The 26,895-nt window shown below is 39.8% G+C and overlaps 2 protein-coding genes across 10 annotated transcripts in view; one reads left to right on the forward strand and one right to left on the reverse strand.

The window, feature by feature from the left end:
* On the reverse strand, window positions 1-26,131 carry CEP44 (centrosomal protein 44). 7 transcript variants are annotated; one of them, XM_079772940.1, is made up of 12 exons: window positions 24,772-24,959; window positions 24,393-24,501; window positions 19,680-19,818; window positions 15,451-15,598; window positions 12,125-12,271; window positions 11,628-11,750; window positions 10,417-10,587; window positions 8,871-9,077; window positions 8,049-8,124; window positions 4,054-4,175; window positions 3,758-3,795; window positions 1-3,031 (listed from the first exon to the last, which is right to left on the reverse strand). In XM_079772940.1, the coding sequence occupies exons 3-12, from the start codon at window positions 19,766-19,768 to the stop codon at window positions 2,983-2,985; spliced, it is 1,170 nt and encodes a 389-aa protein (XP_079629066.1). In that variant the 5' UTR covers window positions 19,769-19,818; window positions 24,393-24,501; window positions 24,772-24,959; the 3' UTR covers window positions 1-2,982. The 7 variants fall into 7 exon arrangements, with proteins under 7 accessions (XP_079629066.1, XP_079629067.1, XP_079629068.1 ...); XM_079772941.1 differs by lacking the exons at window positions 24,393-24,501; window positions 24,772-24,959 and adding an exon at window positions 25,996-26,131; XM_079772942.1 differs by lacking the exons at window positions 24,393-24,501; window positions 24,772-24,959 and adding an exon at window positions 25,689-25,989 and having other exon boundaries at window positions 10,417-10,584.
* Window positions 26,132-26,276: 145 nt separating this feature from the next.
* The window catches only part of FBXO8 (F-box protein 8), a 43,902-nt gene continuing 43,283 nt past the window's right edge, over window positions 26,277-26,895 (forward strand). For 2 of the 3 annotated variants that reach the window (XM_079772947.1, XM_079772946.1), the window contains exon 1: window positions 26,610-26,742. The gene's annotated coding sequence lies outside the window, so the exon portion shown is untranslated. Of the gene's footprint in view, window positions 26,525-26,609; window positions 26,743-26,895 lie in introns of those variants that run through there. The other variant, XM_079772945.1, reaches the window with a different exon arrangement.

Below are 26,895 nucleotides of genomic sequence, written 5' to 3' on the forward strand. Positions count from 1 at the left end.
GAACTACTTTTTCCCACTTACTAGTCCTTAGCGGGAACATTTGAGATCTTGCTCCCTAGCATGTCGTCAGTTTGGCTCAAATTAACCCTTATAAAAATAAAAAGTCCTTAGCTTTGCCTAGAATTTTTGTACAGCCGATGTTAGCTCTTTTTAATGTTCTTACTAGTATCTTACCGTATGCATTCACTAGAGTGTTCCTGTATGATTTCTATCCACATCTACTTAGAGTATAGGAGAGGGAAGCACAAGCTGCTGATGCCTTTGTGGTTAGTAGAAATACCTTTCATCCCACTTATGAGAGAATTAAGGGGATGGATTAGTGAAAATTCCAGTTAACTAAGGGTTTAATTATGTACTTCCAAATAATGTACCCAGAATTCCCCTCCCTCATTTCCTCGAGATCTTCAAGTTAATCAAAAGGGGCTGATTTAGAGTTACAAGCTACTTCCCAAACTGCCTGGAACAAAACAACTTTTTCTATAATTTCTAAAAGTTAGAATAAAAAATAGTTTGGCTATCTCTTCAATAACTTCAACTATGTCAAATTGGCTTTCTTTTTCCCTGGAAGATTATGGTGTCAAAGCAGGAGAGTGAGATTCTTTGTAAGTGTAAATGTATGGTGTTAATATAAGCTGATTTTATTAGTTCCTATTTAAATTGTTAGATAAAAGTGTAACAAAATTTGGATTTCAAATTTCCACCTGATGATATAAGACATCTTTTATTATGTTTTCAACTGATACTTATAATTTGCACACTATATATAAGTTGGGAGATTAAACACATTTTAAGACCTGGATGGGTGGCTCAGTTAGAGCACCATACTAGAAACCAAAAGGTTGCGGATTCAGTTCCCTGTCAGAGCACATGCCTAGGTTGTAGGTTTAATCCCAGGCCATGGTGGGGGTATGGGAGGCAACTAATCACTGTTTCTCTCACATCGATGTTTCTCTTTCCCTTCCTCTCTCTCTCCAAAACCAATAAAAACATATCCTAGGGTGATGATTAGAGAAAAAAGTTTCAAATCATCTGTATGGAAATGTACACTATATAAAAAAAAAAGAATGTCAACTATAATTGAAAAAAAATTTTTAAATGGTAAAAAAAGAAGAGGGAAGAAAGAAACAAAGACTTTTTCTTCTGTCTTTGCACAAGAAAACTTCAAAAATGTTTCTTTTTAAAAGATATTGAGCTGAATTTTTAATTGGGATTTTCAAAAGGAAAAATATGACCCTGTGTTTTATGAGAAATTACCCTGGCAGGATAGCTCAGTTGGTTAGCGTATCCTCCCCATACACCAAGGTTGTGCGTTCAATCTTTAGTCAGGGCACATACCAGAATCAATCAATGAATGTATAAACAAGTGGAACAACAAATCAATGTTTCTCTCCCCATTTCTCTCTCTCTCTCTCAAATCAATCAATAAAAAAAGTATTTTATGCAAAATTACTTGTTTTAAGAAAAGATATTTTATGTGGCATATGAACCACAAGGTGGTGCTATAATTCCATGCCGGTACTAATATTTTAGAAGTTAATTGATAATTTTTCTTTTAAACTCTTGATTTTTTAAAAAAATATTTTTTTTTATTGCTTTCAGAGAGGAAGGGAGAGGGAGAGATAAAAACATCAATGATGAGAGAGAATCATTGATCTGCTGCCTCCTGCACACCCCACACTGGGGATGGAGCCCGGAACGCCCGCATGTGTCCTGACTGGGAACTGAACCATGACCTCCTGGTTCACAGGTTGACGCTCAACCACTGAGCAACACTGGCCAGGCTAAACTTGATTTTTATAATTTTCCTGTAATTGAAAATATAAAGCTAATTGGATTTGCCCTAGAAATATTTATTGAAACTCTTCTAATTGCAAGGTTTTATGCTAACTTCAAAAGCTCCTAATTTTAAAGTCTAATGACTATGCATATATTAGAATATTAAAAATGCTTTCTTAAAAGTTATTTCTACTTAGAATTTTAACTTTATGTTAATGTTAAATATGTGACAAATTTCAAATTACACACATAATATAAACAGATGGGTAAATAATATACAATCAGATGAACTAAATAGTAATAAAAAAGTACTCTCTTTTTCCTCTCAAATAGAATCAATTTTCTTGAAGAATACCCGGGATTATTTTTGCATTTTTATTTATAAAGTTAAAAAATAATAATATTTTATTTAGTAACCTAGAGTAAATTTATTTTTTCTCTTAACTTTATCTCAAACTTTTTCTCTCTCCAGAAAAATATATTACTTCCCATCACTTAAAAAAAACAAAAATACCTCACTGTGTATCTTGTAATACTGGATGGCCACCATCTGTGTCTGTGCTGCTGGTCTTAAAACGTGTTACAGAATAGAGCACTAAAGTCCTCAACACATTTTTCACAGTTAATTTTCCGACCTGCTTCTAAATCCGAAAGAGAATCATGCCCTTACTTTCTCAATGGTAACTGAAAATGTGTTGCTGTTTTTTCACTGAGCATGAAATTGTTGTAGTTTTGTTTTATTTCATTTTCAATGAGCATTTTTAACTTTTCATTACAACATATTCATCAGTACAGATGGCAAAATGGTATGTACGACAGCCTCTTGGGTACAATATGCAAGTTCCAGTTGGAGTGTTTCCAACAGGATGTAAGCTATGGTCCTGAGCCTGTACTTTTAAAAACATATTACTTAGCACACTGCCAACAAATGTCAACACAAAAATACAGTGCTGTAATGAGTTCACTCTGTAAAAGAAGTGTACTGGCACCTAAGTTTTCCTAGGAAAAGTAAAACAGAGTAAAAGCATATAATCATAGCACAAAAATATTTAAGTATTTATTCAATATTGCATGAAAAAGTTCATATACCAAATGGAATTAAAATTCTTAACAAAAATACTGCAGTATATTAAAATTTATAGGGAATTCTTAAAATATACAACATATACAGTAGCCAAAGTCCTGGAAAAGTTCATGTGGAAAAATTCATAGTGAATGATTTGAACCTTTCAGTAACTCTGCAGTTTCTTCAAACCTGAAAAACAATAAGTAATACATTAAGTAAATAAATAACATAATGAGGCATAGGTTTTAAGTTGCTAAAATTATGTGTTTAAGCTAAAATAAATTTCAACATTTCTCTTTTTTACAAATATAGTCACTGTTAATAAGTTAAGTATACTATGGCCAGAAGGGAGGAATAACAATTGGAGTCAATTATTTCTGGGAGCATAAGTTATTTCAGTACTTCTCAAATTTCAAGAAATAGTTTTTAAAATAGTAGGCTACCTAATAACTTAAATACAATTTCATATTTCCTTTCAACTGCACTTTAGATACCAGTATCATTTTTAATATTACCTTAATAATAACTTTCTGAAAAACACTAGTAATACTTAATGCTTAAAATATCTCCAAACCACCCATCTACACATATCATTTAATATTTTGATAAATCAGTTATTAAAAATAGATAATCCTCTTGATTAACTATCAACCAAAAATATTCCCGAACTCTTTAATCTACAATTAATTCCATTAACAATGTTTTATATCACTTGTTAGAAACCAAAACAGTGACTCATCTCACAAACACATAACTGTAGGAGGATTTATTATCCACTTGAGTCCTGAAGGAAATTCCACACCTGATCGAGAGACCTTTAAGGTTTGAAACACATATGCACATTCTACATATACTGTAATCCAATACAATTCCCTATAGAGAAATGAATTTCTGTTGCCCCTTTCTGTTACTTACATTTTTTTCATCCTTTCCATTTTCTGGATTGTTGTTTCCTTTAATTTAAAAAGCAACAAATTTAGGCAATTTCTCAAAATAAACCATCATCAAAGATGGACCATGAACATATAAAACATAGACTAAAACATTGCATTAAGTACTGTTTACTTATCACAAAGAATTTTTATGAGAGATTAAGATTTGCACAGTCTCACTATTTTTCTTGCCAATGGCATCTACAACTAAATCTAATGCTTGCTTGTTCTCCTGACCCTCGAAAGGAAATCATCTAAGCAGTTGCCAGTTTTTCTTACCTCTGAAATATCTTTCAGACCACAGTAATTAAGAGTTGAGGTTCTGGGAGTTGAGTCTCTAGATAATGTTCTATAACAGGAAGACAGAGGAATACCTATTTTCTTCTCTTTGCTTTTGCTATCTGTGGAGAAATCAAATTTTCAGGTTATCTTTTCCTTTAAAAGTGGAGTCAAATATCTAAAAATTTTATTTATACGTGAAAGAAAAATAAATATCTATCTTATATAATAAAGAGGCAATATGCAAATTGACCATCACTCCAAGACACAAGATGGCCACTCCCATGTGGACACAAGATGGCCACCATAATATGGCCGGCAGGGGAGAGCAGTTGGGGGGGGGGGGACCAGGCCTGCAGGGGAGGGCAGTTGAGGGCAACCAGGCCTGCAGAGGAGGACAGTGGGGGGGGGGGGGACCCAGGCCTGCAGGGGAGGGCAGTTGGGGGGGACCATGCCTGCATAGGAGTGCAGTTGGGAGGGGGGCGGGGGGACAGGCCTGCAGGGGAGGGTAGTTGGCGGCAACCAGGCCTGCAGGGGAGGGCAGTTGGGGGGGACCAGACCTGCATGGGAGGGCAGTTGGGGGGGACCATGCCTGCATAGGAGTACAGTTGGGGGCGGGGGGGCAGGCCTGCAGGGGAGGGTAGTTGGCGGCAACCAGGCCTGCAGGGGAATGCAGTCGGGGGGGACCAGACCTGCATGGGAGGGCAGTTGGGGGTGACCAGGCCTGCAGGGGAGGACAGTTGGGGGCGACCAGGCCGGCAAGGGAGGGCAATTAGGGGTGACCAAGCAGACAGGGGAGAGCAGTTAGGCGTCAATCAGGCTGGCAGGGGCGTGGTTAGGGGTGATCAGGCTGGCAGACAGAAGCGGTTAAGGGAATCAGGTGGCGAGTGGTTGGGAGCCAACAGTCCTGGATTTTGAGAGGGATGTCTGACTGCCTGTTTATTTGGGCTCGGGTCTAAATGGGCAGTCGGACATATCTCGAGCAGTCCTAGATTGGAGAGGGTGCAGGCTGGGCTGAGGGACACCCCTCCCCCCCCCCTGTGCACGAATTTCGTGCACTGGGCTTCTAGTATATACATAAAAGGCTGATATGCAAAGTGTCCCCTTAGGAGTTCAATTGTTTGCTAAAACGTGCACTGACCACCATGGGGAAGCTCAGAACATGGAGGGCAACCCGCAGCAGAGGGGCACTGAGGGAGCAAGGGAAGTAGAAGGCAGGGAGGTGGGCAGAACCGCGTGGTGGCAGTGTGCAGGTGGTGAGGGAAGGAGGAGTGGAGGTAGGGAGGCGGGGAACCTGATCGGCCTTGATCACTGGCCAGGCCTAGAGACCCTACCCGTGCATGCATTTCATGCACCAGACCTCTAGTTTTAATATAAAATGGTTACTGGTATGCAGATGAGCTTTTAATATTCGTCTAAGATAATGACCTACATATAAAGACCTAGGTGTTAAAAATTGGCCAATAATAATTACAAAAGGCAATATTACCATTGTCATGATAACAAATCCTTGAATAATAGGCAAGTTAATTTATTTTTAAATATAAGCTACTAACTCATGGCAACTGAAAATCCTCCCTACAACTGAATAAATTACAGATCACCACAGATAAGACATGTTCCTGTCAAATCGATCAACAGGCTTAAGGACCATTTTGCTACAAAAACAAGGCCAGAAAAAAAATTAAATAGTTTTATTATAAGCCTACACAGAGGACTGAAACAACTAAAAAGACGTTTACTTTCGTCTCTCACAGAGCCAGTGTCTTCTGACTACTTCTCTTGCCAATTTGCTCCATTCCTCTGCTTACTCATCAGCATGAATTTGGACAAAATGCCCAGCACAGGATCAACATTATTTGATACTAGAGGCCCAGCGCGTGAAATCACGCGAGACCTAGACCTGCCCTGTGCGAGCCGCGGGCCCCACCTCGTCATGCGAGCTGTGAGTACCAGCCTGTGAGAGGTGTTCCATGCACCTCCTGGTGACCGGTTGTGGTCGTGACGCCATTATGACCACAGGCCTTTTATGATATAGACTAGAGGCCCGGTGCACGAAATTCATGCACGGGGGTCCCTCAGCCCAACCTGCACCCTCTACAATCCAGGAGCTCTCAGAGGATATCCTACTGATGGCTTAGGCCCACTCCCCATGGTTCTCTGCTCTCTTTGGGGCCTGGAGGTTTCCCTGCAGCCATGGAGATGAAGCCCCCATGCCCTGCTGTCGCTCTCTGCCTGCTGCCGCCATGTGCCATGTGAAGGAAGCCCCAATGCCCTGCAGTGTGCTCTGTCTGCCGGGCCTGGGGGCTTCCCAGACACGGACACACTAAGGAAGCCCCATGCCCTGTAGTCCGGGCCCTGTCTGCCGGGCCTGGGGGTGTTTCCACCGCCACTGCCCACTAAGGAAGCCCCCAAGCCCTGCTGTCTGGGCTCTGTCTGCCATGTCTGGGGACTTCCCTGCCACTGCCCCACTAAGCAAGCCGCTATGCCCGGCTTTGCAGGGCCTAGCGGCTTCCCGGCTGCCGAGATCAGGAAGCCACCATGCCCTGCTCTGGTGGCACTGGAGTCTTCCAGATAGCCTCTGCGACCAATGGGAAGGCGCCAGGCCCCGCTCCTCCGCCGGCTCCGTGTGCGCGGGCCCAGCAGCTTCCTGATCGCCGTGGAGACCAACGGGAAGGCGCCAGGCCCCCCTCCTCCGCCGGCTCCGTGTGCGCGGGGCCTGGTGGCTTCCCGCTGCTGCAGCACTAAGGAAGCAACCATGCCCTGCTCTCAGTGCTCTGTTTGCTGGTGGGACAGGCCAGACACTCCAGCAGTGGGGCTGAGGGGACTGGGCGCTGCCATCTTGTGGGTATGGGGGCCGCCATTTTTGTCGCGGAGTGATGCCTAATTTTCATATTACTCTATTATTAGATAGATATTACCCCTCGTGTTCTAATTCCAAATTTCCAAGGGAGACAAAATGATTTGGCTCAACACCTTTTGTATTGATATTCCTTTTGATCAGGTATCTATTCTTGATCCAGTTATTTGAACTCAAAGGTCAAGGTCACATGGCACAACTTTGAAGACTAGCTACATCCCACTTTTAGCAGGCTGTATGCTGTTTACAGGTTACTGACAAATGCATTTTATTCTCACATATTATCACATATGCATAGCTGCTACTTAAGTGTAAATTGAAACTTGGAGATACATTTTTATTATTCTACTAGAGGCCTGATGCACGAAATTTATGCGCTTGGGTGGGGGGGGTCCCTCAGCCCAGCCTGTGCCCTCTCACAGTCCAGGAGCCCCACCATTGATTGCCCCAAAGAGGTAGGCCCTGCCCACCCGGCCTGGGCTCTGCAATAGCTCACTGCCTCAGAGAGAGGCCCCGCCATCTGCCGCAGCACTGTCACATGGTAGTCTGGGCCTCCTTCTTTGGGGCAATCATGGAGACCCCCAACTGATTGATCACCCTGCCAGCCGATGGCCTGGGCCTCCCTCTGCAGGGCGATCATGGGTCGATGGCCAGGCCCCTGACCAAGCGCACCCACCTTGGGTGGCCTGGCACCAGTGGTTGTCATAGTGTTGTTGTCTGAAAGGTCATCCGGACGGTCGTTCTGCTGTTCAGTCGTTCAGTCAATTTGCCTATTATGCTTTTATTATTATAGATAGCACTTAGCAATTAAAGGGGTAAAAAATCTCTAAAAGTTTGCAATTCTGTACACTAGAATTTATTCAACCACTATGTCACAAAAGATATGTAAGCTGGCTTCTTTATCAATCCTTGGCTTCAGAAGTTTGTAAGTTATATTTTCTTTGTTCCTAAGAGCTTTGCAGTTTTTAAAATATAAGGCTTGGGAATATTAAAATTACCAGATACCTATGAAGATTATTTTTCTAAACTGTTAATCAAGAGACCTTTAAGTTTTGAAACACATATGCACATTCTATATATATACTGTAATCCAATACAATGCTATACTACCAATACTACTACCATAAGAACTTACCAAGTTTCAGAATATTCCTGCTACTACCAGAAGCATAGTCTTCATTCATTTCATCATAGTAGACATAGTCATCATTCTGGAATAATATAGTTTAGTATTTAGAATGAAATGAAAAGAAAAACGTTCTTATTTTACATTATTACTGCTAAGTATAAAATATAAAGATGACATGATAAATGTTTAAATATTTAAGTATTTTATTTATAAAGCAATATATAAATATTCCTAAGAATAAGAAATATTTTAAATGTTGGAATCAGATAGTAACCTTCTTGAATCTACTAACTTTACTTTTTAGGAAGGATAGACTAGGACCAGAAATTAAGATCCTGAGTAAACTAAGAAACAATTTCTCAGATTAGATGAGGCAATGGCAAATTTGGTGACTGTCTATAAAATTTACAATTTGATTGAAGTAAATGAGTAAGAAAAGGGAGTTCTAATTTTAATTGTTCCTCTCCTGCCAATTTTGTCCACCATGTAAAATAGGCCATTTGTACTATGATAGGATATGAAATAATTTCAAGCTTTTTAAAAACAAAAGCAAACATTATTTTACCTTATTTTAAATACTTCAAGTATTAATAGCTCTAAAAGCTCAAATGTTAGATTTGTCAGATTATCTTATTTGATGTAGAGAAAAACAATAGCCATGACAATAGCAATAAAACAGGCATGTCTAAATAGGACTTCATTCCCACCAAACATTTTCCCATTACCCAAATATCCTCTTATTTAGCATTTCCAAAGGAATAAACACAATAATAAATAAAAACTTCACTGTATCTGAGATATCCTATAAATACTAAGGAAAGAAAATACCTTTTTGGACAAAAGCAATTCTGTTTCAAGAAGAGTGACACGACTTATTAGATTGGTCCAGGTTTTTTCATCTACCATCACTTTTCCTTTCATTTTTTCTTCCAAAGAATCTAATTTGCTCTCTATCTGAGTCAGTTTCTTAAGCTTTTCTTGGCATTCAGCAAGCAGAGTCTTTAGTGCAGTAAGCTCAGGATTAACTTTTATATCCTAAAATATTAAAAATAATATTACACAAATTGAAATTCCTTGAAAAGTCAACATCATATTCCCATTTCCATTGTGATACGTGTGTGTGTGTGTATGCATGTATATATATATATATATATATATATATATATATATATATATATATATACATATATATATGTGTGTATATATATATATATATATATACACATATATATATATGTGTATATATATATATATGTGTGTGTGTGTGTGTGTATATATATATATATATATATATATATATATATATATATTGATTTCAGAAAGGGAGGAGAGGGAGAGAGAAACATCAATGATGAGAGAGAATCAATGACTGGCTGCCTCCTACTGGAGATCGAGCCCACAACCCAGGCATATGCCCTGACTAAGACTCAAACCTTGACCTCCTGGTTCATAGGCTGATGCTCAACCACTGAGTCATGCTGGCTGGACCCATTGTGTTATTTCAATAGTTACAATAGGCAATAGAGCTTGAGAGTTAAGACTGCTACCTTTGGAGGCAGACTACTTGGACAGTCTAACATGTATGACCTTGATGCTTCAATTTACTTATTTTTAAAAAATTCCCACTTCATATGGTTCTTGTGAGGATTAAATAAGTTACTTTTCGTAAGACTCTTTTGAACAACAGTGGGTAGTACATTATAACTGTCACTAACAAGCTTCTTGTAACAACACTTAGCACCCAGCACAAAGCTAAGAGGAAATGACCAAGAAATGGCAGTGCATTGAAACTATTTAGTTTGCTATAAATGGGAAATAAGCCTAATGGCCATCTGGTAGTTTTATAAATGCCAACTGTATACAGATGTAGAGACATCACAAGACACAGAAGACAGAAAAAAGAGTTTTAGCAGAAGCAGTAGAGATTAGACACTATACTAGGATCTGTGGCAATACTGTAATAGAAAAGGTACTCTTAGAGAAAAGAGAAAAAGACACGAAGGGCACAAAACGGAAAATGAAAAGGCAGTAGTGCACCAGTTTTTTCCATTCATCAATATAGGGAATAGGCGATAGAGAATCTTCATTGTACAAAGCAGTATATCTCTATATCTCATTAAACTAAATTCCTTGAAGAGACATACCATGTCTTTATCATCTCTGCATTACCCATAACACCTAAAAATAAGCAGTAAATAATATGCCAAGTTATATTCAGTAAGGCTTACTGATTCTTAAGTAATGGTAACAAGGATAATGTGCCGTAATTAATAATTCAAAAGGCCAGAGATATTCCAAAGTTTAGATGCTGAAGTAATCATGTACATCGGAATAAGAAATACTGGCATCTGCTAAAAACATCCCAAATTCTTACTTGTTGCTCAGACTCGATTTCAGGGACCTTTTCTTCAGGAATCTTTATTTCAGTATCCTTTAAGTCACTCACAGCAAATGCTTCATTCACATCTGTCATTGCACTTAACGTACTGTCAGAATTGCTCACACCATCTTCATTGTAGAGGTGACGGATCACCACAGCTTTCTTCTGCCCAGAGAAAGCTATGTCAGAGCTGCTTCAATGTTTCCCTCACACAATTATTTTACACACACACACAGTCACTTTGCAAAAGAACATCTTATCTTCCCTTTAAGATTTATAAAAGTTTAAATTACCACATATAATGTGGACATAAAACATTAATTAAGCTATTAATATTTTATGAGTGGTGATGAAATTGTGGTTATGATACTTTAAAGCATTTGTTTCAAACTGTTTCAGGTTTTGGGGAAAGATGGGAAAACTGGTTATAATAAAGATGAAACAAGATGAGCAAAGAGTTGGTAAATTGCTGAAACTGAGAATGAGTACTTTTGTAAGTATTTGAAAGTTACTTTAAAAACAATTTCATCATAAAATAGTTTACCACATAATTTACGTAAATAATCAAGAACGGACTCTGTGAATAAGACTTGTCACATTTTTTTTAAATTAAACAAACCACAAAATATCAGACGTTTAGCTAATGATTCAAACTAAATAATGACAAAGGGAAAGTCCTGAGAGTAAGACTTATTCAGCCACAGGTGCTGAGCAGATAAGGGCAGGGAAGATATCTATCAACAAAGAGAAGATATTCAGAACACTAACCCAAAACCAGAGTATAAGTTTAGGAACTATCAATCACTGGATACTTCACATTCCTGACAGAGAAATATGAGCACAGTTAAATGAAAGCACGTAACTTATAACTAATGGCATGCTCTATTTAGGTTCCCATGTTGTAGGAAGACTAAATACATAATTAGGAGTAACTATTCATGAGCACATAATATAACCTTTTTAAATCATTGCTATTCTATCTAGGAAACAAGTCAGAAATAGGAATTAGAAATATAAAGAGAAAGTTTGTTCCATTCTACACTTCTACCCTCTTAACTTTTGGAATATTCTCCAGATCACATGATATGCATTGCTAAAAAATCCTTATGGTATAATACCTAACTAGAATGTTTTAACCAGCTGCTAGCTAGAAAAAAAAAGTGAGCCTTGTACACTGGATTAGGTAGGTAGCTGTATTTTCTGACCTTTCCTGAAGTCATGAACCTGCCAGTGATATCAATGCCAACAGGTTCTGCAGATGACTTCTCGCTGCTTGAACCAGGTTCTGACTTAACAGAATTGACTTTCTTTCTTTGTAGTGATGGAGTCTAAAAAAAAAGTATTAAGATGTAAAAAGTTCTGTGTAAAAACATGATGTACTAGTATATTTAAATTCTAGTATCATTTAAATTTTATATATAAAATATGACTGTCAAATAAGTCTAAATTCCATATATTTTGAAAACTAAGAAGTGATGAAGATGTACTGTTTAAACTGTTAGTTTAGGACCAGTACCTCCAAGTTGCAAATGTGCAAATACAAGTGACTAGTATTTAAAGCAAACACCAGGTATTATAAGGTTACACAAATCTGTGAATAATGCAGTAATTATGCTATGTATTAATTTGCTATCTAGAGTATTGATTTTATACATTAAAATACTGGCCACTCAGCGTAAGTTAAAATCTGTAAGAAAATTACCTTATCAAGACCACTCAACTCCTTGTGCTTTTTCATCACACAATTCAAAATATCACAGATAATTTGAATTTTCCATTCTGCAAATCCACATTGGAGAAACTGCTTTTTCGTCAGGATTGGTTTATAATTAAATTGATCACGAAGAAGCTATGAAGAGGGAATAGATCAACAAAATATTGGGAACAATCTATTTAAAAAATCTAAAATAATAAATGGTCACCTGGTTAGGGTGGCCTTTTATTTAAAAGGTAGAAAGAGATTTATGACCAGGCAGCAGAGGTATCTAGGTAGAAACAGGAAGCTAGGGATGTACCAAAAATAGATGGCTGTCCAGAGAGATGGAAAAATATACCCAACTAGTGGCCTGCCTGGTGCACGAAATTCATGGACATTAAAAGGGAATTAATTAGAGGAAATATTTTAATATTGCTATTTACCCTTTCTCTAAAATAGAAGTGTCAGAGATGAAAATTTTAGTAAAATGTATATGAAAATCTTCCTCCTGTCAGAGTATGGGGCGCACCATGGGACCCAGAATCAAGTCCCCGCCCACCCATGCATGCCTTAAAATCACGCAAGACCTAGACAGGCCCAACCCCCAATGGGCAAGATCCAGACCTGGCGGGCCCCAGCCCTATCAAGCCCCACCGGGCAGGGGGGCGCAACCTCAGGTCCCCTGGCCTGGCACCAGGGGGGGACGCAGCCTCAGGTCCCCCAGCCCAGTGCCGGGTGGAGGGTGTAGCCTCAGGTTGCCCGTCAAGCCCCACTGGGTCGTGGGGGGTGGGGGGTGGGCTCAGCCACAGGTCCCTGGTCAAGCCCCGCAGGGTGAGGGGCACAGCCTCAGGTTCCCCGGTGCAACCTCAGGTCCCCCGGTCCAGCGCTGGGGCGGGGGGCATGGCCTGAGGTTCCCCGGCCTGGTGCCAGGTGGGGGGCTAAGCCTCAGGTCCCCCAGCCCAGTGCCGGGAGTGGGGTACAGCCTCAGGTCCCCCATCAAGCCCCACCAGGTGGGGGGGGGGCGCAGCCAAAGGTCCCAGGTCAAGCCCTAACAGGCGAGGGGTGCAGACTCAGGTTCCCCGGCACAACCTTAGGTCCCCTGGCCAGGCAAATGGGGTGGGGAGTGTGGCCTGAGGTCCCCCAGCCCAGCACCAGGGTGGGGGGTGCGCCTTGAGGTCCCTCTTCACGCCCGGCTGGGTCAGGGGCGTGGCCTGAGGTACCCCGTCAAGCCCCACTGGGCGGGGGGCGCAGCCTGAGGTCCCCTGGCCTGGCACCGGGGCAAGGGGTGCGCTTTGAGGTCCCCCATCAAGCCCTGCCAGGCAGAGGGCACGGCCTGAGGCCCCCATCAAGCCCCTCCAGGCAGCGGGGGCGGCCTGAGGTCCCCGCCCCGGCCCGGCACCATGCAGCCTCAGGTCCCTGCTGATTGCTCGTTACGGCTCATTACAGGAACCCTGCCTCCACTGTGGGCGCAGCCATCTTGTGTTACAGGAACCTTGCCTCTGCTGTGGGCGCAGCCATCTGGTGTTACGGAACTCTGTCTCAGCTGTGGGCACAGCCATCTTGTGTTACAGGAACCCTGCCTCTGCTGTGGGCGCAGCCATCTTGTGTTACAGGAACCCCGCCTCTGCTGTGGGCACAGCCATCTTGTGATGGTGTGAGGGTCAATTTGCATATTACCTCTTTATTGTATAGGATGATCCTAATAGGTACTAGAAATACTCCTTAGCTCACTCCATACCAGATAAGTCAGGAAACCATAGTTTTATGTGTTTATACTTCTTCCAGTATATGATTTTTTAGACAAGTCAGTAGGCCTCTGAGTTTCAATTTCTCATTTGTAAAATGAGAGCAATAGGCCAGACCAGTAATTTCCAAAACCTACTCTTGAACCCTAAGATTTCTTGGAAGTGCCTCTTAGGCTTCCACAGAAGTTTTCTGGGTGAAAGACAAATAAAGGAAAGATTAAACAGAGACTCTACATATGAAAGCTCCTATTTCATCAAGTGCAACTTACTACTTAAAAAAGAAAAATTTGATTTGATAAATGGGTTTTACCTTTTCTAAAAAAGTTTAAAAAACTAGAGTACTTGAGCAAGAACTAATGATTATAAGTAGGGTTTTTAAAGAACCAAGTATGAGATTAAGTGCATAATACAAGTGTAAATACTAGGGTAGATATAAGACATGGTCCTAGACCTCAAGGAACATAAAAACTCAGTCAAAGCTCTACAAATAACTAGATTAACTTATAATTCTATACACCACAAACTTTACTCAATAAAACCACATTTCTCTCTAGCTTCTGCCAGCATACCAAATTTTACTAAAATTTGTTGTAAAAAATGGCAAATGATACCAATGACAAATGTTTACCAGTTGTCATATTTAATAGAGTATGAAACATAAAGCAAACTTCAATTACATCTTCATTGCAATAGGGATTTCATTTAAATGAGGTAAATGCATATGAAAATACTGTCAACTATACATGCTGCATATATATTAAGAAATTATAAAAACATTAATCTGAAAAAAACCACCGATGATTTCTAAAACAATCCTATATAATAAAAGCCTAGGTGGCATCACACCCTCGTGCAACATTGTCACAAGATGGCTGCGCGCACAGTGGAGGTGGGCCCCATAGCTGCTCGGCGCTGTGAGGCCTGGGGGTCCCGTGGCTCTGCGCAGCGCGGAGGAGGCCGGTCCCATTGTCTCTGCCACCTCGAGCAGAGGAGGCGGGTCATGGCAGGGGAGGACAGTTGTGGGTGATCAGGCCAGCAGGAGAGGGCAGTTGGGGGAGATCAGACTGGCAAGGGGGGCAGTTGTGGGCAATCAGGCCAGCAGGGGAGGGCAGTTGTGGACAATCAGGCCGGCGGGGGCGGGGGGCAGTTGTGGGCGATCAGGCCAGCAGGGGGGGACAGTTGTGGGCAATCAGGCCGGCAGGGGGGGGGCAGTTGTGGGCGACCAGGCTGGCGGGGGGGGGGGCAGTTGTGGGCAATTAGGCCGGCAGGGGAGCAGTTAGGCATTAATCAGGCTGGCAGGGGAACAGTTAGGGGGCGATCAGGCTGGCAGGCAGAAGCGGTTAGGGGCAATCAGGCAGGCAGGCAGGCAGGCGAGCAGTTAGGAGCCAGCGGTCCCGGATTGTGAGAGGGATGTCCTGTGGAATTGGGCCTAAACCGGCAGTTGGACATCCCCCAAGGGGTCCCAGATTGGAGAGGGTGCAGGCCGGGTTGAGGGACACCCCGTTCCCGCCCCCCCACCCCCCCCCCCCCCCCCGTGCATGAATTTCGTGCACTGGGCCTCTAGTTATTTCATAAACTCAAACATACCTTATAGACGGTATCTATAAACCGCAAGTCATTCTTTGCTATGAGTTCTACATTGGATTCCATCAGAAGTTCTGCTACATAAGGGGAATATGAGGTAAGAGAATAGCTGATGATGGGCAAAGATGCTGCTAAATCTCCCTTAACCAAACTGTTGGGGGGAAAAAGAAAAAGGTTTTTAATGAGCATAAATCCACAAAATTGGAAAATTGGGGCAATATAAGAATTATTGTCAATAATTTATAACACTATAGCCATAATAAAGTGATGCACAAGACCCTTCATATTCTATCTCCAACACTAAATTAGTCTAGCCAAATTATATTACTCATTTGCTCAAACAATTACAATAGCTCTTTAATACCGATAGAAAATCTAGTACATTTGGTCTTAATAAAACAAATGTACCATCTTACAGAGCTCAAGTACACTATATGCTCTTGCAAGCACTTGTTACCTTACCTCTTATGCTTTTTATCACAAACTGCAAAGGTAAAATATTATGAATTCTAAGTTATAGATGAGGAAAACAGGGTTGGGAAACTGTAACTAGTCTGATCAGTATCTTCCCTTGTATTAGGCCCCTTTGAAATCTGTACCTTATTAGTTTATGCTAATTCCTCCAGAAAGGTATCCCACTTTTCTCTGCCTCTTATTCATTCTCCATAAATCATTTGTCAGATACCAAGCTTTCCATGAAGCCATCCTCAACGTTCTGATCCATATTTCTCTTTCCCAGAATGATTCCCTGGCTATTCAGTATCTGATGCCTCATGCCTGTCTTGTACTCTTGTCTAATTGTCTACACATATGAATCTCATTTTCTACATGTGAAGTAGTTTCACAGATTTTCCCACAACAAAGCACAGGAGAAGCCAGTTCAATTACCCAGTTATATATGTTCAATTGAAGTAATAATGCACTTATGTAAAACATTTGTTTTCCACAAAATTCAAGATGTACATAAATCTCCCTATTCCCAAGCCAATATTTTTAATAAGGCAGAGAGCAAGTATATGATGATAGCATTACAATTTGTTTTTCAGGATAAATATAAATTGTTTCTCTTTTATGTTTATGGATATAATATTTTACCCATGAGAAAACTGCTCTGGCAACCTTTTTTACCTATACAACAGTTTAAAAAAGACACACACAAAAAATGCTTTTGAACAGCAAAATCTGTCCCATTTTATGCATGTTATGAATAGAAGACAGCCAGATCTTCATTTAACATCTCATATAAAACAACCTCAAAAATCTTGGTTATCTATGGTCTAAGAACTTTGATTAGAAACAGTAAGAAGAACAGGTATTATAAACTGGCACACCAAAACAAAAAACAGCAAATCACAAGAAAAAATTTTAAAATGGGAAAAAAGTGGAAAGAATCAAAATATGTATATCTGTGGCTGTGTGTGTATGTGAGGGTGGTAATCTGAAACAGCAGCGAGTAGCATTACCTATCTCAATAGACCCTGCAGATACTACTATATTATGAAATAATCTAAAAATGATTGTTTTTAATGACATTCTTGGGTCAATAAGAAAATCAAATGTTTAAGCAGTGTACGCAGAAGAAAGGAACATAATCGGTATCTTTTTAAATTATTCCTATACAAAATATCTTTTAAAATGTTGATGGTAGCCCTAGCTGGTTTGGCTCAATGGATGGAGCGTTGGCCTGTGGACTGAAGGGTCCCAGGTTCAATTCCTGTCAAGGGCACATGCCTGGGTTGGGAGCTTGATCCCCAGTAGGGGGTGTGCAGGAGGCAGCCAATCAATGATTCTCTCTCATCATTGATGTTTCTTTCCCTTCCTCTCTGAAATCAATAAAAATATATTAAAATAAAATTTAAAAAATGTTTATGGTTAAGGTGGTAAAAAGAAAACAGCTATTCAAACTGATTAAGCCCTGGCAAGACTAGACAGTAGAGATTTCCCTCTTTTGAATAACTAACCTATTGGTATATGCCAGTGATGGCGAACCTATGACACGCGTGTCAGCACTAAGTATTTAGTTTTTGGTTTATTAAATACAATTATATATAACAATTATATATTTATATTATTTAAACTATAAATGTCGCGAAATAATGTTTTTTCCTCAAAGTGACACACTACCTGAGTTATGCTCAGTTTTTTGGCGAAGTTGACACACCAAGCTCAAAAGGTTGCCCATCACTGGTATATGCTATGGAAGCATACTATGGAATACTTTCCGTTTCTCATATATAATACCTGTGACAACAGTCATCAGAGCTCAACTTTCTCCTTGCTCTCCTTACTATCCTTTCATTTGCAGCCATCTCTTAATGTTAACTCTCCCTAGTATACATTCAGAACTTCTATTTTTATATGTAAAGCCCATTACTCCAGAATTCTACTTAGTAGTTGGTTTAGCCAAGACTCACTCTACTACTTGACAATGTACCTAATCTGGATTTGTCCCTTGACACTCATTGAATAAATGTTTAAATAGCTTCTAATATGTGCCAGGCATCATTCTAGATAAGGGGATACTACACTGAACAAAACTAAGGATTAGCCCTGCCTGGAATAGCTCAGTGGGTAGGGCATTGTCCCATGCACCCAAAGGCTGCCTGTTCAATTAACAGACAGGGCACATGCCCACAATGCAGGTTCAATTCCCAGTAGGGAGTGTGCAGGAAGCACATTCTCAATGTTTCACTCTCACCTTGATGTTCTCTCTAAATTTCAACAAAAAATCTTTTCCAAAAAAACAACAACAACTAAGTACTTGATATCAACTTACATCCCAGAGGGGTAAATATCAACGAATATCCCAGGTAAGAATAGATGTATTAGGGGCTAGAAGGTGACAGGAATACCATATTAGATTGGCATGAATATCTACATTAATAAAAAAAATAAGATGCAAATTGACCTTGCCTTCGCGACGCCCACCAGCCAATCAGGAGTGAGTTAACCCAACAGAGATGGTGGGTTAATTTGCATACGCAGGCACCGAGCAGGATGCTTGAGTCGTCGCCATGGCGACGACGCAGGCGTTCTGCACTGTTCCAGCCACTCTGGGCCTCTGGGCAGCGTGGGAAGGTGGAAAGGCAGCTTCGGCCAGAGCGAAGGGCTGCCTGCAGCCAGGGGAAGGAAGGCCCATTCTTTGTGCATCGTGCCTCTAGTAGAAGAAATGTATGTTGCTTTGCTACAACCTACAAAAGCAAGTCAGTCATATTGGGAAAGTGGAAATTAACACAAAATGTCCAATGTGGGGTCTGTTATATGAGTTAGCTTAATAATCTTCAGGCAAGGTATAAGTGGTCATAAGAAATCTATTAAGTAGAATCTTCCAAATCATAAAGAAATACTATCCAATTGGATGTGAGAGGGTGGTAAGTCATATAACTAATGAATTCATTACATTTCTACGAGTTTAAAAGTTGTACAGAGACCATACCATATATGGACGTATATTTTGCTACTTCTTATTTTATTTTCAAAAAAGAAATATATATATATTTTTTTAAATATTTTTTTATTGATTTCAGAGAGGAACCAAATATGGATGTATATTTTGCTGCTTTCCCCCCCCAAAAAAATATATATGTATGTCTATATATATATATATATATATATATATATATATATACATATATATATATATATATATATAAAATATCTTTTTATTGATTTCAGAGAGGAAGGAAAAGGGAGAGATAGAAACATCAATGATGAGAGAGAACCATTGACTGGCTGCCTCCCGCACACCCCCGACTGGGGATCGAGCCCACCGAGCCAAACCAGCTGGGGCTCAAAATATATTTTTATTGATTTCAGAGAGGAAAGGAGAGGGAGAGATAGAACATCAATGATGAGAGAGAATCATTGATCAGCTGCCCCTGCACACCCCCCACTGGGGATTGAGCCCGCAACCCAGGCATACGCCCTTGACCGGAATCAAACCCACGACCCTTCAGTCCACAGGCCAACGCTCTATCCACTGAGCCAAGCCGGCTAGAGCTTTGCTACTACTTCTAAAAGGTGATTTAAATCTCGAGTTGGACTTCTTAAAATTCATACTTAGAAATAAACTCCTGTAATTCCCTGCTTTCTAAAATATTTTAATCATTTCAAGGAAATTTTTCTAAGTGCCCAGATAAAATCGGTGTCTTTATTTAGATACTCCCCCATGTCAAATATTATATCAAATCATTACCAAAAAGACTACAAATATGCTTTATATCCTAGCTTACCCTACACAATCCACTTCTTGAGGATAATTTACCGAGCGAAGCACTTGTTCTAGGTTCCGTAAGCTTCTCTTCAAGTCGCCTGTTGCCATTATTTAACATTACATTCAGTTCCAGCTTTTGAAATAATCTAATATTTCACCTAAAAGTAAAAATTTATAAAACAATTAAGACTGCGTGTTTTTGAAGCTTCTCTAATTTATTTTGTTCACATATCCTATTTTGTTCACATCTCCATACTTACCTTTGCTTAGCTATTTCTCCCCTAACTTATCTTCCCTAGTGGTCTAGTATTGCCTAGTATTTACCTCATATTCCTGAATATAAGGTGTGTTTTCCCCCCCAATATTTTTCCTTATAAAAAAAGTTTGCTTTATATTCACGTTCTTGAAACGTGTCTCATATATGATATTCTCCCAGATTCTTTATTTTGAACAACAAAGTACCATTTGAGAAGACACATCAATCTGAAATAGTCTCCATCAAGGACTATTTTGGATAATTATGAAGGATACATTTTTAAAAATCAGTCAAAAAAGGAGACAGAATTAGCACAGATTTAGTCATAATTCCTAGAGCTCTGACCTCACCCAGTTGCTAATAAGATGCTTTGGTTAAAAAACAAGTGAGATTAAAAACCATATATCCTCACCAGGGCAAATAGAACTACAGGGATTCCATGACAGAAGAGGTATCAACAAAAGTTTGGAAGATGGAAAGCAGATGGATGAGTAACAGCCAACCTAGAGCACAGACCGGCCAATCACATCTGTCTATTTAGGAGAAAACCAACAGCAGCAACATAGGTTCAGAAATGAGGGGCCCCTTACAGTTCCGCAAGGGTAAGGCCAAGGGGTGTTGAAATAAGGATGATTATATGAAAGTTTATATAAGGAGCTGCTAAGTCCTAGCTTTTTACTTCCCCTCCTGTCTCTGACACATAACTTGCTCAAATGGGCAACTAGCTGTCTGTTCCCCTGGCTTTAACTGTCCTCTAGTTTTTTCATATATATATATTATATATATATAATATATATATATATATGTTAATTCTGATACTCGAATTGAACAATTAAGTAAGTGGATGAGTGAATAGTAGCAGCTACGTTCTCTCAATGCTGGAGTGAGAATTTATAGATAAGCAAGGGGAGGAGACAAGAATAAGCCATGCCTAATGGATTAATTAGAGACATCAGTATGAATTTATGTTTAGCTTAATATAGATACAGATAGTTGCATATTGAAATATTTATAGATATGTAGATATAGACAGCTTAGTATATACACATTGATTTCCGCTCTCTGCCAGCTGAAAGTGACTAAAAGCAACGACACCCCAGTAGCAAAGAGCACACATGGCATCCAGATCTTGGTGTGTAATGCTCTTCTCCAATAAAAGGAACCAGGGCTCCCCGGAGAAAAGACCAATTGTAGAACTGGGGCAGGAAATATGCAAAATGAACCTGCAGCATTATGTAGTTCCAGAAAGTAAAAACTACACACAAAACAAACAAACCAATCCAACATTGATAGGAGTACCTCAAAAGGGCACAGGAGCCAAATGAAATAATGGTCAAAGTTAACACAATTAACTTTGGTCAAAGTTAATTGGTCAAAGTTAACACAATTAGAACAATAAAATTAATAAATTAGTATGAAATTATTAGCCAAGGTATAAAACAAAACAAAAAAATCAATCAGTATAATTCAATACATTAACAAATAAAGGAAAAATCTTATAATAATTTTAAGACATGCAAAACAGGCATGTACTAAATTTCAACACCCATTTGGTCAAAGTTAACACAATTAGAACAATAAAATGAATAAATTAGTATGAAATTATTATCCAAGGTATAAAACAAAATAAAAAAATCAATCAGTATAATTCAATACATTAACAAATAAAGGAAAAATCTTATAATAATTTTAAGACATGCAAAACAGGCATTTGCTAAAATTCAACACCCATTTATTACATAATTCTTATGACATTAGAAATAGAAGAGAACTGACTGCATTTGATAAAGATCATCTACAGAAATCTCTTGTAAACATCATACATCATAATAGTGAAATACTGAAAACTTTCTTCCTGAGATTGGGAATGAGGCAAGCTTATCTAGTCTCCTCATTTCTATTCAACATTGTACTAGAGGTGGTAGACAGTACAAACATGCAAGAGAAATAAGTAAAATGTCACTATTTACAGACAACATAACTGTATATGAAAAAAAAATAAAAAGAAATAAGTGAATTTAACAAGGTTGCTGGATAGAAGGCCAATTGTATTTCCCAAATAATTAAGAGGTGTTTAAAAATTATATATCTATAAATAACTCATTATAGCATCAATAAATAATCATAAACATGTGAATAAATCTGGAGAATATATGTAAGAAAGACATCAAAACCAATGAAAAACTCATAAAACTCTAGTGAGATATATTAAAGTAGCCCTCAATAGAAGAGATATACACCTTGATCAAGGATTGGAAGACTCAATATACTGTATATTGATCCATAGATTCAATGCATTCCCTCCCCCTCCCCCCAAAAAAAATCCCTGCAGTTTTTCATAGGTAGAAATTCACATGCTGAGTCTAAAATATATATAGAAATGCAAAAGATAAAGGACAACTATCAAGATAAAAATAGGAGGACTTAACGACTAGATATCAAGATTCAGTCTAAAGTTAAATTTGGAATAAGTGAAAAGTTGTACAAATAGAACAATGGAACAGAATACAGTCCAGAAACAGACCACTGACACTAAATTTATGACAAACTTGATGCTGAGTAGCCCTGGAGAAAGGATGGTCTTTATCCATAAATGATACTTTGTCAATTGAATATCCAGATGGAATAAATAAAACTTGAACCCCTGATGTAAAGGGTACCTCACATCCTTCACAAATTAATTTCAGGTTTGTTGAAGATCTAAATATAAAATATAAGACAACCAGATTTTCTGGAGATCACATAAGAGAATAATCTTTATGAACTTCGGGTACAGAAGAATTTCTTATCTTATGATTGATAAAATGAAACACATTAAAATTAGTAACTTCTGTTCATCAAAAGACACCTTTAAGAGAGTAGAAAGATAAGCCATTGAGTGGGAGATGATGATGTCATATATGTAACCAACAAAAAGATTCATGTCTAGAGTATGTAAAGAAATTCCTACAAAATAATAAGAAAAGAAAGATAACTCAATAGAAAAACGGGAAAGAGACCTGAACAGGAATTTGACAGAAGGGTAAACATGTGAAAAGACACTCAATCGAATTATTAGGAAATTACAAAGTAAATTTAAAAATCTGAAATCTACAGAATTCTGTGAAGGGGTGTATTAGTGTTAACTTGGCAATATTGGCTACTAGTAAAGGTGGTATACTTCAAAAAATATACATAACAGAATATGTATTTATATATGTGTGTGCAGCAAAACACATGAAAAATATTTGACATTTTAAATAAAATGGTTCACTTTTTTAAAATCCCAAAGAAAATAATACCATGGGATTATATTTTTAAATGACTCACGTGGTAGGGCTTTTGTTAGATTCTCCAAAGAAAAGGTTATTCCCTAAGGAGGTCATAAAATAAATAAATATATTTTTATAAATAGTTAAGAACCTTTGCTAAAAAGAGATGAAAGAGAGATAGTTTACCTAAACTATAAGTCTAGTCAACCACTAAGGCAAAGCACAATAACACACTTAAAAATATCTACTTGTAACTGTCCATGGACACTTCATAGAAGGAAAATAATAGATAACAACACCTTGAGCAATGAATCCTCTGGGAATGAAGCTTCTTTAAAGTGAAGCCACTGATATTAAAAACAAAACAGAACAATTCACAAATCAGGTGAAGTAGAGTTAGCATGATCTTTCCCCCAGTCAACCTCCCAGCAGTTGCCCAGGATACAAATCATCTCTCTACATACCTTCTCTCTAACTAGAGGCAATAAGGCTAACAATGTGCAAAATCCTAAATTTAGTAAACTTTCTAGTTTAAGCTCCTAGGCATCCCATTCTGAACCTTTTCTCTATTTTAGGAACACAGTATCTTCCTGACCCAAGTCTCCTCTCCTTTATCAATATGGTAAAGAACAGGTTATTGACTATATTTTTATACACTCATGCATGTGTTTTATCACTATTTTTCAGCCAATCAATTACTTCAACTAAGCATTTACATTTTTAGGCAGGAGGAATTTCAGGTCCTTTCAAATGGGAGATAACTAGAAAAGAAAGGAAGTAATCCTCAAATCACATTATACAAAATACTGGCCGAAAAGGCAAATCTTTTTTAACACCGTTTAGGATGATTGGGGATCAACAGATATACGGAAGAAGAGAGATGACTTCTCGAGAACATGACCAGCCTTTACTTTCCAGGAAAAGATGATGTGGGAACTAAGCTGGCTGTAATTGTCATTGGCCATTATAGAAGGTCTGAGGTTAAGTTCCAGACATATCTATTTTAACACAATTCTTCTTGGAGCACCTTTTCCCCTCAGACATTCTACAACTTTAATATAAATTGCATTTCTCCCCACAGACTTCCTTTAATCCTGTATATTCCATCTTTCTAGTACATGTAATTTCATTTAACACTTTATAGTATCTATTCCATCTTTCTTTTCTCTGTAGTTCTGGAACATACATCGATGTCTCATTATTATCAATGTCTCATTATTTCTACCTCTGGTAATGGAATTTCTGACCATAAAGTATGTCCCTGGAACACATCCTCTTCAGTACCAGCAGAATAAATATTCTGAAGAAGAGTAAGATACAAGTACAGCTTGGATCTGTAGGTGAAGGAGATAAGTGATAAAAACAAAATAAAAAAATAAAGGAATACAAAATGTGAAATTATAGAAAAAATTATAGTTACTGCTCTATATTTTCATGAAAGTCTTTACTACAAAATTAAAAATTAAGATATTAAAAGAAGTCGATCTCTAACTTATGCACATTTTAACATAATACTTTCAGAGGTGAAAAATAACATAACTTAAAAAAATAACATTTACACTTTATAATCCGTATCAAAGAAAAGTAAAAGAAGAAGATATTACTCAGCTTGTAGCATAGATTCAACCATTAAGATGGTCTCAATATTGCTTCCTTAGCTTCCTCCAGAGAGCTCTCTCCACAAGTCAGATCTGCCCAACTGAACCCAATTTTCAATCTAGCTAGAGATCATGGCTGTTGGAGGTCATGCAAGGATGCCTCCCAATGGAATGCCATTAAACTCAGAGTGATTTTTTTTTTAAATCAACATGAAGTAACTACACTGACTATAGCCATTGTGCTTGATGACTTAAGTTGATGACATTGCTCATAATGCTAGATATTATCTAAAAACCGTGTATCAAAAACAGAGGAGGAGAATGAGGAAAAGTTACGTTTATAAAACTTTTCACAAAAGATATTGGGGAAATGCTGTCCTAAGAGATAGGGAAGAAAGGGCTGGGAAAGAAAACACTGAGAAAATGGGGGTGGGGGTGGAACAAAGGAAGTAAGGGACAAGTATAGGCAGAGTTGAGTAGGACTGTCGTGCTCCCATATAAAACTGTTGAAAGGTTTGGACAACTTTAGAAAAACAGGTTAATACAGACCTAATTCCGGAATCAAGACGTCAAGATTGATTTTTTTTTTTCATAGTGAGGGAAAAATCAATAGTCCCCTAGGAAAATAGAAAAATACTGAAACACCAGGGAGATGCAAGCAAGGCACTCACCCACTCCTTTCATCTCTCCCTTCCAGTCAATATTTCCGAGGAGCTGGGACGCCCCTCGGCTCTGAGGCTCCGATAGGAGGAATCAGTCTATCACTTCCCTACCGTAAATCACAGCCACGTCTCAGAGGATGGGCTGCCACGGTTCTGCGTTGTCACGAAGGGACCTAAGCAGTTGGGTATATAGGCAAGACACGTCTAGGGGCTCTCCCCGCTCCACTAGATTTAAAAGTATGAAAACACGAAAGGACAGACCTGGTCATTCGCTCCCACCCGGGGCTTCGGTAAAGGCATCAAGAGAGGAGACCTCAGCCCAATCTAAGGTGCAGCCTCGCCAGCTCCTCGGTGCTCACCCAGCAGCCACGGAGCAAAGAAGCGGACTCCGAAAGGGAGGGGGGTGGGAGGTGGGGTGGGGGGGTCCTATGCAACCAGAGACAGCCCTGGAGCCCAGCCTCCAGCAACAAATCCCGGCGGCCGCACACCCGCGCCCGGGCGCGCTTCTCGCGCCGACCGTTTGTATCTGCAACAGCGGGTCAAAGCCCGCCACGCAGCGCGGCCGGACCTTCAGAGCTGCAGGCTTCCCACGCTCCACGATTCCTCGCTGCAGATTCCACACCACGTTGGGCCAGACCCCCGAGGACGCTGACTCTGCTGAGAGCCTTCTCCACAGCCAGTCCGACCCCAAACTGCAGAGGAGAAATTGGCCCCAGTTTTGATGCCCAGAGTGGCTCGGGGGGGCGAAGCGAGAAACGGGGAAACTGTAACGAATCGTAAACGACGGAGATAAAAATGCTTTTGCTTTCAGCCTCAGACCTCACACGTCACTTCCGGCAACAATAGGAAACGTCAAACCTCAGGCTGTCGGCAGCCCTCGCTGCTGCAGCTGGAGGTGCGCTCCCTTTGGAGGAAGCCGGTGCTGTCTCTGGGGTTCTCGCCGCCCTCACCCCCACCGGCGTGAGCCAGGAACGTCTGAGCCGGCTTCTCCATGGCCTGGGCACCAGTTCCCGGCTGAGCTCTTTTCTTTTTTGGCTAAAAGCCCCCGTCCAGAGGCCGATTCGTCGCGGCGGCGGTGGGGATCGCAGGTCGCTCAGGTACAAGCGTCAGCCTAGTATTTCAGAGCTCTTGCTTCTTTCCCCTCCTACACCCCCCACTTCTCTCCTCGGAAATGAAGATAACTGGTGCTCGCTAGTTAGTAGAAACTTGCCAACCAGCAAGACTTTGGGACCAATGACAGTGCAAAGCTTCTTGAGTGACAGCGGTGACGGCTAATTAAAGTGAGGAATAAGGCGGTGTCAGCAGGCGGGAATAGGTAGGTGTGTTCCTTGGGTTTTCTAGGCCATTAAGGTCAGCTTGGGACCCTACGTAGTGACCCAACTTCATTCTGAAATAAAGCCGAGAAGGGGCAATGATTATCTTCTAACCCAAGTGTTGCTTTTCAAGCAAAGTAGGTTTTGTGTCCGTT

This window comes from Cnephaeus nilssonii, assembly GCF_951640355.1.
Source record: "Cnephaeus nilssonii genome assembly, chromosome: 5".
Classification (NCBI taxonomy): domain Eukaryota; kingdom Metazoa; phylum Chordata; class Mammalia; order Chiroptera; family Vespertilionidae; genus Cnephaeus; species Cnephaeus nilssonii.